General features: G+C 46.4%; 1 protein-coding gene across 6 annotated transcripts in view; it reads left to right on the top strand.

Moving 5' to 3' along the window:
* Positions 1-13959, top strand: part of Sptan1 (spectrin alpha, non-erythrocytic 1) — an 81406-nt gene that overhangs the window by 58920 nt on the left and 8527 nt on the right. For 4 of the 6 annotated variants that reach the window (XM_004671602.2, XM_004671600.3, XM_012951969.2 and 1 more), the window contains 9 exons: positions 976-1079; positions 1205-1367; positions 1697-1711; positions 3710-3841; positions 4061-4198; positions 4932-5036; positions 10929-11137; positions 13267-13387; positions 13552-13673. In XM_004671602.2, the coding sequence (XP_004671659.1) occupies positions 976-1079; positions 1205-1367; positions 1697-1711; positions 3710-3841; positions 4061-4198; positions 4932-5036; positions 10929-11137; positions 13267-13387; positions 13552-13673 (1109 nt within the window). The remainder of the gene's footprint in view (positions 1-975; positions 1080-1204; positions 1368-1696; positions 1712-3709; positions 3842-4060; positions 4199-4931; positions 5037-10928; positions 11138-13266; positions 13388-13551; positions 13674-13959) is intronic. The other 2 variants (XM_004671603.3, XM_004671601.3) reach the window with 1 other exon arrangement.

The following is a 13959-nucleotide window of genomic DNA, read 5'->3' as shown; positions in this document are numbered from 1 at the left end:
TTGAGCCTCAAGCTGGGGTCATTAGGCTTCACAGGCAAGCGCTTAACCTCTAAGCCATCTCTCCAGACTGAAAATTTTTTTTTTAATTTTATTTATTTATTTATTTGAGAGCGACAGACACAGAAAGACAGATAGAGGGAGAGAGAGAATGGGCGCGCCAGGGCTTCCAGCCACTGCAAACGAACTCCAGACGCGTGCACCCCCTTGTGCATCTGGCTAATGTGGGACCTGGAGAACCGAGCCTCGAACCAGGGTCCTTAGGCTTCACAGGCAAGCACTTAACCGCTAAGCCATCTCTCCAGCCCTGAAAATTTTTTTTTTTTTTTTTGGTTTTTCGAGGTAGGGTTTCACTCTAGCCCAGGCTGACCTGGAATTCACTATGGAGTCTCAGGGTGGCCTCAAACTCATGGCGATCCTCCTACCTCTGCCTCCCGAGTGCTGGGATTAAAGGCGTGCACCACCATGCCCAGCTTTCTGAAAAATTATTTTTTAAGGGTGGGAATTTGTATGTTGGGAAGATAATATCATACTGGTTAAAATACTGTAGCCTTGCCAGGTGTGGTAGTGCATGCCTTTAATCCCAGCACTCGGGAGGCAGAGGTAGGAAGATTGCCGTGAGTTTGAGGCTGCCCTGAGAATTCAGAGTGAATTCCAGGTCAGCCTGGGCTAGAGTGAGACCCTACCTAAAAAAACAAAAAATAAAATAAAATGCTGCAGCCTTATCACGTTATGAAGAACAATTTGTTGTGACATTTTCTGCTGTCCTGCCATCTGCCCACCTCAGTGTGACCTGGAGTCCTTGAGTTAAAACCTTCTCTAGTAATGATGAAAATCAAGCTGGCTTCTAGAGTGTCAGTGTGTTCCGATCCTGCCACCAGGTAGTCTGGTCACCCCACATAACCGTCCTCTTCTGAAGAGTAGCAGGATAGGCCTGACTTGCTCAAGCCACCCTGACCTCTCACTCTTTGCCCTCAGGAGGAGAAGATCGCTGCCCTGCAAGCCTTTGCTGACCAGCTCATCGCCGTGGACCACTATGCCAAGGGAGACATTGCCAATCGGCGCAATGAGGTCCTAGACAGGTGGGTGTCCTATGGTGCTGACAGACGCCTGCCCTGAGAGGATGGATGCTCTCCTGTGAGAAGCCCCCCCCTACTCCAACTTCCTCCTTGCTAGTAGAGGACACACATTTGGGCCTCACTTTCAGGTGGCGCCGCCTGAAAGCCCAGATGATTGAGAAAAGGTCAAAGCTTGGAGAATCTCAGACCCTGCAACAGTTTAGCCGGGATGTGGATGAAATCGAGGCCTGGATCAGTGAGAAATTACAGACAGCAAGTGATGAATCGTATAAGGACCCCACCAACATCCAGGTGAGTGGGGCTCATTGGATGCTTGTCCTGAAGTAGCCCTGACTTAGTGGATACTGATAAATAAGGCTCGTTAAAGGGGTTGTGCCTGTAAGACAGTTTTCAGCATGGTGATGCCCACTGAACAGTGGAGCCATTTGAAAGCTGCCTTCCTTGCTGGTTTCTGTTGAAGCCGTCTGTCATATAATGCCTATGGAACCTGCTTTTGTAATACATTCCCAAATGCTGACCATCCCTGAAGAAGTATGGTGGAAGAATGAGTCTGTTTTAATAGCTGAGCATGTGTTCACATCAGTGTACTGAACTCTTGTTCTTTCAATCTGTTTTTGTAGCTTTCCAAGCTGCTGGTAAGTTTTTACATTTTTAAGAGTTCTAGCTACATAAGCTCTGGGATTTGTGTTCTTCTCTGTAGAGTACTTATTGTGGTCATACGTGGTCTGCTGGTGTCACCTCATCCATCCTCCTCATTTCTCATCTCATCACCCTCCATCGAGTGTCCCTGTGGGGTGTGGCTTTCTGTTGTAATAGCCTGCAGTCCCCATCCCTCCCTCTCCCAGTTTATCATGTAGGCAAGTTCTGTACAGTGTTTGATTTGGGGGCAGTAGTTGTCTACTTTATTTCAAGCAAGGAGTACTTCCTTTGCAAATGGAATAAGCTTTTCTGTGAAGACTTAGGCTCAGTCTTGCTGTGTCTTTACATGTCAGGTAGCCTGGGCAGGGCAGTCTAGCCTGGTGTGAGTCCAGTACTCACTTGTATTGACCTTCAGAGGTGCTAGCCTGGAGAACTGGAATAGGAAGGTGTGCTTTCCAGATCCAAGATGATCAGGAGCTAGAGGTTAAGATAAAAGCAGACATTACTTGGGCAATAACACATCTTGGGAGATGTCCCTGTCATCACATAGCTCGAAAGTTACATAAGTGGGTAAAAGGTGACGCTATAGAAGAGAAAAATGAAATTTGGGCCAAAAAGTGATGAGAGCAAAACAAAGCTGAATTGGATTTTTGTCCATGTCAGCTGTTGAGCCCTGTTTGGTCCTTATATTTTGGGTTGGGGATTGGAGCACAAATACCAGCACCTCACTGGTGTGGATTGAGCCAGCCAGAGGACCCTACCCTGTAACAATTGCTGCCTCTGAAATGAAACATTAGATGCAGAATTCTTAGCAAACTTCACTGCTTTTTTCCTCTTAGTTTTCTTTCCCCTGTAACACTCCCTGAGGCTGCATTTCCCCCCCACCCAGTGTTTTTCCCAGAATTGTGCTATAGCCGCCATGTCCGCAGTCATGTCTGTAGTGTTTCAGCTGAAGTCTTTTGTTCCCTAATGAATTCTTACAAATTATACTAAGCCTCTCTTCTGGCAAAAGGAAATTCCCGCGGGTTAGTTGGTATGCACCCAGCACTCAGGAGGCAGAGGTAGGAGGATTGCTATGACTTCATAGCCAGTCTGGGCTACAGAGTGAGTTCCAGGTCACCATGAGCTAGAGTGAGACTCTGCCTCAAAAAATACAAAAAAGAAGCCGGGCATGGTGGTGCACGCCTTTAATCTCAGCACTCAGGAGGCAGAGATAGGAGGATCACAAAGAGTTCAAGGGCACCCTGATATTACATAGTAAGTTCCAGGTCAGCTTGAGCTACAGTGAGACCCTATCTCGGGGAAAAAAAGAATGCTGGGCATCGTGGTGCACACGTTTAATCCCAGCGCTCAGAAGGCAGAAATAGGATCACCATGAGTTCAAGGCCACCCTGAGACTACGTAGTGAATTCCAGGTCAGCCTGAGCCAGAGTGATACCCTACCTCAAAAAATAAAAAATATTAAAAAAAAGAAAAGAAAGTTCTATTGTACTCTTAGTCTGGGTTTTGGCAGCAACCTCATATTTGATGAACCATGACAACCAGCAGCCATTAGATGTGTGGCTGGGTGGTGATGGCTGTCTTAGAGATGAGATAGCCCTGTGTGTGTGTAATCTGTTAGAGCTTCTGACCAGTAAGGATAAAAGCCATGCATAGAAATTGGCACACAATTAAAATCATGGCTGAAATTGGCACTGCCATTACCTATAAAATGCTAAAAAGTGGATAATTACAAGCTGTGCTCTTGGCCAACTGGTACAGTTATTCAGAACTGACTCTGCCTCTGCTTCTGAGGCAGAGCCTTCCTTCTCCTGTGGCCACACCCACCCTCCGAGCTCCTGCGGACCTCCTAGCAACTGCACACCCCTGTTGTGGTTGCCTTGCATCCACACACCAGTGCTTTCCCCTGTCCTTTACATTGCCCAGTGCTCCTCCCCTCCCTTAAGGATGAGCCTGGCAAGAGCAGGCTCTGAGAGATGGTTTGGTATTTTCAGAGCAAACACCAGAAGCACCAGGCCTTCGAAGCAGAGCTACATGCCAATGCTGACCGCATCCGCGGGGTCATCGACATGGGCAACTCGCTCATCGAGCGTGGGGCCTGCGCTGGCAGTGAGGATGCCGTGAAGGTATAGTCAAAGGGTTCCTGCTGTCCCCGGGAAGAATGGCAGCATACTGCCATCCTCTGGACAGTGCAGCCTGGAGTCTCTGGGCCAAGTCAGATGGACAGTGCCAGGACAGACGGTTTCTCTGAATGCTTCCACTTCCTCTTCAGTGGTCTCTGCATTGGGCTTAGGGTGGGTCCTTCAGAGACTTCCCCATCCCTACTGCTCCTGTCTCTTCCCAAGGCCCGCCTGGCTGCCCTTGCCGACCAGTGGCAGTTCCTGGTACAGAAGTCAGCTGAGAAGAGCCAGAAGCTGAAAGAGGCCAACAAGCAGCAGAACTTCAACACTGGGATCAAGGACTTTGATTTCTGGCTCTCTGAGGTAATGTGAAACAGTTCTCACTCCCTGAGGCAGTGTTCCTAGGCATTTGGGCAATGAAAGGGTTAGCTAGCCAGTTCAGGACTTAGAGAAGCAGAAGTCCTCACTGCCCGGGGCCTCCTTCTGTGTACCTGTAGGAAGTTGAGAAAGACAATAGTGAAAGAAAGGGTTGGGTTTTTTGTTGCTATTGTTTTTGTTTTTAGGAATCACAATTTTGGACACTTCAGAGTATTGCCAGGCTATATAGATGTCCATGAACCTTTGTAGAGGTATATTTTATATAAGTGGGTTCACAATATAATTTTTATTATTGCTGTGTATGGGAAATGTTTACCCTAAGCGCCACACACACACACACACACACACACACACACAAAGCTCCTGAAATATTTGAGTAGGAGAGTTCATAGATTTCTGACATTCAGGTTTCCCATAATTAGGAGCATCTGAGTTTTGCCCAAGTGAACGTCTTTGGTGTTATTAATGTCTACTCACCCTGTGGGGGCTCTCTGCGCATGTATCTCAGGCAGGCTTGGGGCTTGTGCTCTCTCCTTACTGTACATAGGCTCTTCGCCAGGTGGGATCAACAGAGGTGGTACATGTCTATCAGGCTGGGCAGATGGACTCAGCTCAGTGAGAATACTAATGACTCATGACTCAAAACGACCTAATGAGGCAGATGGGCATTCTGGATCTTCCATACAATAACCATTCCATTTGGGGTTGCCATTGGCAGGTGGAGGCTCTTCTGGCATCTGAAGATTATGGAAAAGACCTGGCTTCTGTGAACAACCTGCTGAAAAAGCACCAGCTACTGGAGGCAGACATATCCGCCCACGAGGTGAGCAGGGAGTCCCAGGAGTCTTCAACCAGGCTTCCCAAGACTCAGGAGAGCTAGAGTTTTGCAGGAAGGAGAGCAATTTTTTTTTTTTTTTTCCGGTGCTGAGTACCAAACCCAGGGACTTGCGCTTGCTAGGCAAGCGCTCATCCGCTGAGCTAAATCCCAAACCCTGAACATTGTATTCTTAATGATTCTTAATGATTATCCATAGCCCAGGTGTGTGCAGGTTTTGTCAACATCATGGAAAATTAAAGTGACTTTTTGGCTGGAGATGAGGTCAGTGGTAGAGCACTTGTCAAACATGCATAATGGTCTGGGTCCCATATCTTGCAACTTAAAAAAAAAACAAAACTGTATTTGTCAAGTGTGGTAGTGAAATCTTAGATACAGAGTGTGGTGTTCCAGGTCAGCCTGGGCTAGAGTAAGACTCTGCCTCATTTAAAGTAAGAAGTACATTTTTATTTATTTTGAGGCATGGTCTCATTTTATAGCCCTGACTCAAACTTGTAACAAACTTTCTGCCTCCCAAGTGCTTGGATTTCAGGTATGTGCCACCACACCACACCACAGCTTTGGAAATTAATGAGAAAATTGGCATTGGTTAAATTTTTGCAAATTTATTTAATGTTCAGTATGCTAGGACTATCTGGATAGTAGTGCTGCTGTTTTGCAGTCAAATGCTGTACCACGGAGCTATGCCACTGTAGTGCTATTTTTGTTGGTTGGTTTGTTTTGGGTTTCCTTTTTTGTTTGATAGAACTGTTTTTATTATTTGTTTTTGTTGATTTTTCAAGGTTAGAGTCTCAGTGTAGCTCAGGCTGACCAGAATTCACTATGTAGTCTCAGGGTGGCCTCGAACTCATGGTGATCCTTCTACCTCTGCCTCCCAAGCACTAGGATTAAAGTTGTGTACCACCATGCCTGGGCCTTTTTTTTTTTTTTTTTTTTTTTGAGAGAGAGAAAGAGAATATGGGTACGCCAGGGCTTCTAGCTGCTTGCACACAAACTCCAGACACATGTGCCACCTTGTACATCTGGCTTATGTGGGTCCTGGGGAATCGAACCTGGGTCCTTTCGATTTGCAGGCAAGTACCTTAACTGCTGTGCCATGGCTCCAGCTCTTTTTTTTTTTTTTTTTTTCCTGTGGTAGCATTTCACTCTAGCTCAGGGGTTGACCTGGAATTCACTATGTAATCTCAGGTGGCCTTGAACTCATAGCAATCCTCCTCTCTCTGCCTCTCGAGTGCTGGGATTAAAGGCGTGTGCCACCCCCAGCTCTATTTTTGTTGTTGTTGTTTTTAATTTTTTGTTGTTGTTTATTTTCATTTATTTATTTGAGAGCGACAGAGAAAGAGGAGGAGAGAGAGAGAATGGGCGTGCCAGGCTCTCCAGCCATTGCAAACAAACTACAGATGCGTGTGCCCCCTTCTGCATCTGGCTAACGTGGGTCCTGGGGAATCAAGCCTCAAACTGGGGTCCTTAGGTTTCACAGGCAGAAGCTTAACTGCTAAGCCATCTCTCCAGTCCTTTTTTTTTTTTTTTTTTTTTAATAGGTCCACTGAGTTATATGTTCTAAATACGTTTCACTTATTTTTTTTTTATTTTATTTTTTGGTTTTTCGAGGTAGGGTTCTCACTCTAGCCCAGGCTGACCTGGAATTCACTATGGAGTCTCAGGGTGACCTTGAACTCATGGCAATCCTCCTACCTCTGCCTCCCGAGTCCGCCCAGCACTCCCCCTGCTTCACATATTTTTTATGTGATATCAAAACATCACATTTAAAAAATTTTTTTAATTTTTTTGTAATTAACAACTTCCATGATTGTAAACAATATCTCATGTAAATTCTCTCCCTCCCCCTACTTTTCCCTTTGAAACTCCACTCTCCATCATACCCCTCCCCATCTCAGTCAGTCTCTCTCTTATTTTGATGTCATGATCTTTTTTGAATTTTTATTTACTTTTTCTCTTTTCAAATTTTTTTTATTAACATTTTCCATTATTACAAAAAATGTCCCATGGTAATACCCTCCCTCCCCCCACTTTCCCCTTTGAAACTCCATTCTCCATTATATTCCCTCCCCATCCCAATCAGTCTCTCTTTTGTTTTGATGTCATCATCTTTTCCTCCTAAGATGATGGTCTTGTGTAGGTAGTGTCAGGCACTGTGAGGTCATGGATATCCAGGCCGTTTTGTGTCTGGAGGGAGCACATTGTAAGGAGTCCTACTCTTCCTTTGTCTCTTACATTCTTTCCGCCACCTCTTCCGCATTAGACCCTGAGTCTTGGAAGGTGTGATAGAGATAATTGCAGTGCTGAGCACTCTTGTATCACTTCTTCTTAGCACCATGAAAAGCAGCATCACATTTGTTAATGTCACACTTAGTGTCATCAGAAAAATCTTTATGTTTTGGAAATTGTCAGACTCAAGGTAGCAAACAAGAATTTTTAAAAAGTTCTTATTTCAGGCTGGATGGGTCAGTGTTTAAAGTACTTGTCTGCAAAGCCTAACGACCCAGGTTCAGTTCCCTAGTACCCACGTAAAACCAGATGGACAAAGTGGCTCATGTGTCTGCAGTTCATTTGCAGTGGCTGGAGTGTACCTATTTACTCTCTGTTTCTCTCCTCTCTTTTTGCAAATAAATAATTTTTAATAGTATTTTCAAAGAGAAAGTTTGAATTTTATCATTAGAAATCAATTGTCAGTTTCCTTTGAAAGATAGGTTCAGTTTATTATTGAGGGTGCTGAGCCAGATCTCATTCTGAAGCCCAGCCTGGCTTGGAATTCACTATGTAGCATAGGCCAGCCTCAATTTCATGTCAGTCAGTCCTGCCTCAGCCTCCCAAGTTCTTTACCCCACCACTCCTGGCTCATTTTATCCTTTTGGACAAAGTATCTGTTGAAAACCCAAGGCTGAATGTTCTTGCTTATGAGGTCTTTGAAGTACAAAAGCTTGGATGTTTAATAAAACTAACATTCGCTGCTATTTCAAGAATACTGTTGGACTGGAGAGATGGCTTAGCAGTTAAGTGCTTGCCTGTGAAACCTAAGGACTTCACTTCAAGGCTTGATTTCCCCAGGACCCACATAAGCCAGATGCTCAAGGTGGTGTATGCGTCTGGAGTTCGTTTGCACTGGCTGGAGGCCCTGGCACACCCATTCTCTCTATCTACCTGCCTCTTTCTCTCTCTGTCGCTCTCAAATAAAAATAAACAAAAAAAATTAAAAAGAATACTGTTGGGCTGGAGAGATGGATTTATTAAGGCACTTGCCTGCAAAGCCTTCGGACCCATGCTCGACTCTCCAGATCCCACACAAGCCAGATGCACAAAGTGATGCAAGTGCGTAAGTTTGCACATGCGCACAGGATGGCGCAAGCATCTGGAGTTTGATTGCAGTGGCTATAGGCCCTTGTACATAAATATTCTCTCTCTCATTTAACAATAACAACAAAAAGTAACAGGGCTGGAAAGATGGCTTAGTGGTTAAGCGCTTGCCTGTGAAGCCTAAGGACCCAGATTCAAGGCTCGATTCCCCAGGACACATATAAGCCAGATGCATAAGGTGGTGCATGCATCTGGAGTTTGTTTGCAGTGGCTGGAGGCCCTGGTGTGCCCATTCTCTCCCTACCTCCCTCTCTCTGCTTCTTTCTCTGTTTGTCACTCTCAAATAAATTTAAAAATTAAAAAAAAAAAAAAAAAAAGCCAGGCGTGGTGGCACATGCCTTTAATCTCAGCACTCAGGAAGCAGAGGTAGGAGGATTGCTGTCAGTTCTAGGCCACCCTGTAATTACATAGTGAATTCTAGGTCAGCCTGAGCTAGAGACTGTACCTTGAAAAACCAAAAGCAAAAGAGTACTGTTGAAGCCATGCATAGTGGCGTACACCTTTAGTCCCAGTACTTAGGAGGCAGTAGGAGGATTGCTGTGAGATCAAGGCTAACCTGAGACTACATAGTTAATTCCAGGTTAGCCTGCACTAGAGCAAACTACCTCAACCTCCCCACCCCTGCTGCCAAAAAAAAACACTAAGTGAAAGCCGAGCATGGTGGCACACCCTTTAATCCCAGCACATGGGAGGCAGAGGTAGGAGGATCACCATGAGTTCAAGTCCACCCTGAAAATGCATTGTGAATTACAGGTCAGCCTGGACTAGAAGACCCTACCTTGAAAAACCGTATAAAGGGCTGGAGAGATTGCTTAGCAGTTAAGGATAAGGACCTGGTATTGACTCTCCAGTACCCATGCAAGCCAGATGCACAAGGCCACACATGCACACAAGGTGCTGCATGCATCTGGAGTTCGATTGCAGTGTCTAGAGGCCCTGATGCGCTAATTCTCTCCCTGCCCCCCTCTACTCTCTCTCACACACACAAAATAAATAAGTAAAAATATTATTGAGACTGTAGGGTATAGTTTAGTGGCAGAACATGTCCTTATTATACACAAGGCTCTGGGTTCAACCCTTCACACCAAAAAAATGAAAAAAAGGGCTGGAGAGATGGCTTAGCTGTTAGGGCACTTGCTAGCAAAGCTAAAGGACACAGGTTCATTTCCCCAGTACCCACATAAAGCCAGACAAACAAGGTGCACATGAGTCTGGTGTTCATTTGCAGTGACTAGAGGCTCTGACGAGCCCATTCTCCCTCCCTCCCTCCCCCCTCTCTCTGCCTCTTTTTTCCTCTCTCTCAAATAAAATAGTTTTTAAGGGCTGGAGAGATGGCTTAGCGGTTAAGCGCTTGCCTGTGAAGCCTAAGGACCCCGGTTCGAGGCTCGGTTTCCCAGGTCCCACGTTAGCCAGATGCACAAGGGGGCGCACGCGTCTGGAGTTCGTTTGCAGTGGCTGGAGGCCCTGGCGCGCCCATTCTCTCTCTCTCCCTCTATCTATCTTTCTCTCTGTGTCTGTTGCTCTCAAATAAATAAATAAAAAAAAATAGTTTTTAAAAATGAAAAATATCCAGCATTCAAAGAGGAGAGGTAGGAGGATCACTGTGAGTTTGAGATCAGCCTAAGAATACACGGTGAATTCCAGGTCAGCATGGGCTTGGAGTGAGACCCTACTTCAAAATAAATAACCAGAGCTGGAGCCAGGTGTGGTAGCGCACACCTTTAATCCTGGTACTGGGGAGGCAAGAGGAGGATCGCTGTGAGTTTGAGGCCATCCTCAGACTACCAAGTGAATTCCAGGTCAGCCTGGGCTAGAGCAAGACCCTACCTGGAAAAACAAAGAAAAAAGGGCTGGAGTGATGGGTTAGTGGTTAAGTCACTTGCCTACAAAGCCAAAGGACCCAGGTTCAATTCCCCAGGACCCCCATAAAGCCAGATGTACAAGGTGGTACATGTGTCTGGAGTTCGTTTGCAGCTGAAGGCCCTGGCATGCCCATTCTCTGTGTCTTTATCTACCTCTCAAATAAATAGTAGCTGGTCATAGTGACGCATGTGCACTCAGGAGACAGCAAGAGGAGGATCGCCATGAGTTTGGGGGCACCCTGAGCCTACATAGTAAATTCCAGGTCAGCCTGGACTAGAGTGAGACCCTACCTTGAAACAACAAAATAAATAAATACCAAAAAAAAAAAAAAAAAAATCAAGGCTATTCTAATCAAAACAGCATTCCTTGCTGAGAATGAGAAAAGAACAGATTTTTTAGTCTAGTCTCTGGCTGCTTGGCTGTGAGGCAAGGTTCTGGTACTCTCCACCCTGCCTTTACCCCATCAGTGCAGATGTCTACACAGCAGAACAGGTAAATCAGGTCCTAGTGTCCTTATGAGAATGTTCTGACCTCCGGGGTTCACAAAGTTTCCTTTTACTCTGTATGGCTGCCCTCCTCTTCTGAGTAAGGATTGCCTGAGTTCTACCAGGTTTCTGACCCCTTCTCTTTTGTCTCTCCCAGGATCGTCTGAAGGACCTGAACAGTCAGGCAGACAGCCTAATGACCAGCAGTGCCTTTGACACTTCCCAAGTGAAGGAGAAGCGGGACACCATCAATGGGCGCTTCCAGAAGATCAAGAGCATGGCAGCCTCAAGGCGAGCCAAGCTCAGCGAGTCCCACCGCCTGCACCAGTTCTTCCGTGACATGGATGATGAGGAGTCCTGGATTAAGTATGTGTCCCTGAACTTGTGTGCACAGGCCCTGGGCTGTGGAGGTAACAGGTGCGGCTGAGGGCACAGTTAGAGACCTGCCAGCAGGATCCCACCTCAGTTCTTCCCTGTCCATAGGTACATAGGCCCTATGATGGTGCTGACTATGGTGTCACACTAGACCCTTCCTTTTAGGTCCCTGGGAAAGTTGGTGAGTTACCAAAAGCATGTCGCCTTCTCATTGCTGGGCCAAAACACTCAACTAGAACTAGCTTTTGGAAGGAAAGGGTTTATTTTGAATTACAGTTTAGAGGTCATATTTCATCATTGCAGGGCAGGGGGTCAGGGAGGGGACATGTATGGCAAGAATAGAAAGTAGGACATCACATCTTGTCACATCATCCGGGAAGAAGCAGCAAGAGTGAGCTGAGCATGCCTTTAGTCCCAGCACTCAAAAACCTGAGGTAGGAGGATCACTGTGAGTTTGAAGCCAGCCTGGGGCTTCAGAGTGAGTTACAGATCAACCTTGGCTACCTCAAAAACAAACAGGGCTAGCGGGGCGTGGTGGCACACACCTTTAATCCCAGCACAGAGGTAGGAGGCTTGCCGTGAGTTCAAGGCCACTCTGAGACTACATAGTTAATTCCAGGTCAGCCTGGGCTAGACTGAGACCCTACCTCGAAAAACCAAAAAAAATAAATAAATAAAAACATGCTGGAGAGATGGTTTAGCAGTTAAGGCACTTAACTGCCTGCGCCTTAATCGCTAAGCCATCTCTCCAGCCCCAGTTTTGTTTTTTTTTTAAGATATTATATGGTCCAGGACGTCCTGGAACTTATGTTCCTGAGGCTAACCTTGATCTCCTGATTCTCTGGCTTCTACCTCCCTAGTCTGTGATAATAGATTTCAGCCACTGTGTCTGCCTTTAAAAAGCCACTTGGGGCCAGGCATGATGGTACATGCCTTTAATCCCAGCACTCTTCAGGAGGCAGAGGTAGGATTACCATCAGTTCAAGGCCACCCTGAGACTACATAGTGAATTCCAGGTCAGCCTGGGCTAGAGTGAGATTACTTCGAAAAACCAGAAAAAAACAAAACAAAACAAAAAGCCACCTGGGGCTGGAGAGATGGCTCACTGGTTTAATGCACTTGTTTGCAAGGCCTGGTGCTTGGGTTTGAGTCTCCAGTACCCATGTAGACCCAGATGCTCAAAGTGACTCATCCAGTTGGAGTTTGCAATGACAGGAAGCCCTGGTGTCCACATGTGCATATCCACACATACTTTCTCTCTCCATAAGTAAGTAATAAAAATTTAAAAACAAAAAAAATAAATTTTAAGGACAAACTCCTCTCTGTTCATTCTTGACTTCATTGAGACCTTTTAAAAAATCATACATCTAGAGATTGAAGTCTCTCAGCACCAAGAAAATAAGCAAACAAACAAAATCTGGGTTTTGAGAGAAAGCTTAGTGGTTAAGGAGTTTGCCTACAAAGCATAAATGAAGCATAAGGTTTAAAGCATAAGGTTTAACTCCCCAGTACCCATGTAAGCCAGATGCAACAAGGTGGCTCATGTGTCTGGAGTTCATTTGCAGTGGCTAGAGGCCTGGCACACACATGCATGCTGTGTGTCTGTGTCTGTCTGTCTGTCTGTCTGTCTCTCTCTCTCTCTCTCTCCCTCCCTCTCCCTCCCTCCCTCTCTGTCTCTCTCTCTCTCTCCCTCCCTCTCCCTCCCTCCCTCTCTGTCTCTCTCTCTCTCTCTCTCTCTCTCTATATATATATATATATATATATATATATATATATATATATAAAATACAATTTGAAAATTGATTTTTTAAAATCTAAATCCCTTTATGATTCTCTGTATGTGATGGGTACATGATCATACAGGATTGATAAGGGCAGTGCCAGTGGCACCCCTATACCCAGGGCAGTACCATTCTTCTGCATACCCAGTATGCCCTGATGAGCCCATGTTATGGCCAGAGGCACTCATGGTAAACAGGCTCTGTTTCCAGCAGAGTGGAAGGGATTTTTTCTGGAGGGAGTGGTAGATAGTGGAAAAGGGCATTGTGGGTCACTGGCTGGCCTAAAGCTCTAGAAGAAGAGGATGAGGTGCAGGCTGACCATGCTGCCTCTGTCCTCAGGGAGAAGAAGCTTCTAGTGGGCTCTGAGGACTATGGCCGGGACCTCACGGGCGTGCAGAACTTGAGGAAGAAGCACAAGCGGCTGGAGGCGGAGCTGGCTGCCCACGAGCCGGCTATCCAGGTGAGCGAGCAGGCGGTGCTGAGGTGGTGGTGCCAGGAGCCCCGCCCCACCCCACTGCACTGCTGCCCTCATGACACTGCATCACAAGCCACGAGAAAGTTCAGATACCAAGTTGAGGTCTCTCTGGTGCTGCTGGCCAGTGACTTACTGTTGTTGTTGGCCAGGGTGTCCTGGACACTGGGAAGAAGCTGTCCGACGACAACACCATCGGGCAGGAGGAGATCCAGCAGCGCCTGGCACAGTTTGTGGAGCACTGGAAGGAGCTGAAGCAGCTGGCAGCCGCACGGTGAGCACGACAACGGGGCCAGGCTGCTCCAGCCCACCTCCAGCAGGCCAGCACCGAGCTGGTCCTGCCCCAGCATGTGACCAGAGCCTCCTGTCTGAGGAATACACCATGTGCCTCTATCCCGGAGAAGGTTGGATCAAACCATTTTGTGTACACACATCTCCTTCATGAGTATTATAAGCACATGTGACCTGTCAGAATTTAAGGCAGAGAAGAGAGGATGTCTTTCTTATTTTATTTTATTTGGTTTTTCGAGGTAGGGTCTTGTTCCAGCCCACGCTGACCT

This window comes from Jaculus jaculus, chromosome 1 (assembly GCF_020740685.1).
Source record: "Jaculus jaculus isolate mJacJac1 chromosome 1, mJacJac1.mat.Y.cur, whole genome shotgun sequence".
NCBI classification, from domain to species: Eukaryota; Metazoa; Chordata; class Mammalia; order Rodentia; family Dipodidae; genus Jaculus; species Jaculus jaculus.
This window is presented reverse-complemented; position numbering and strand designations above follow the sequence as displayed.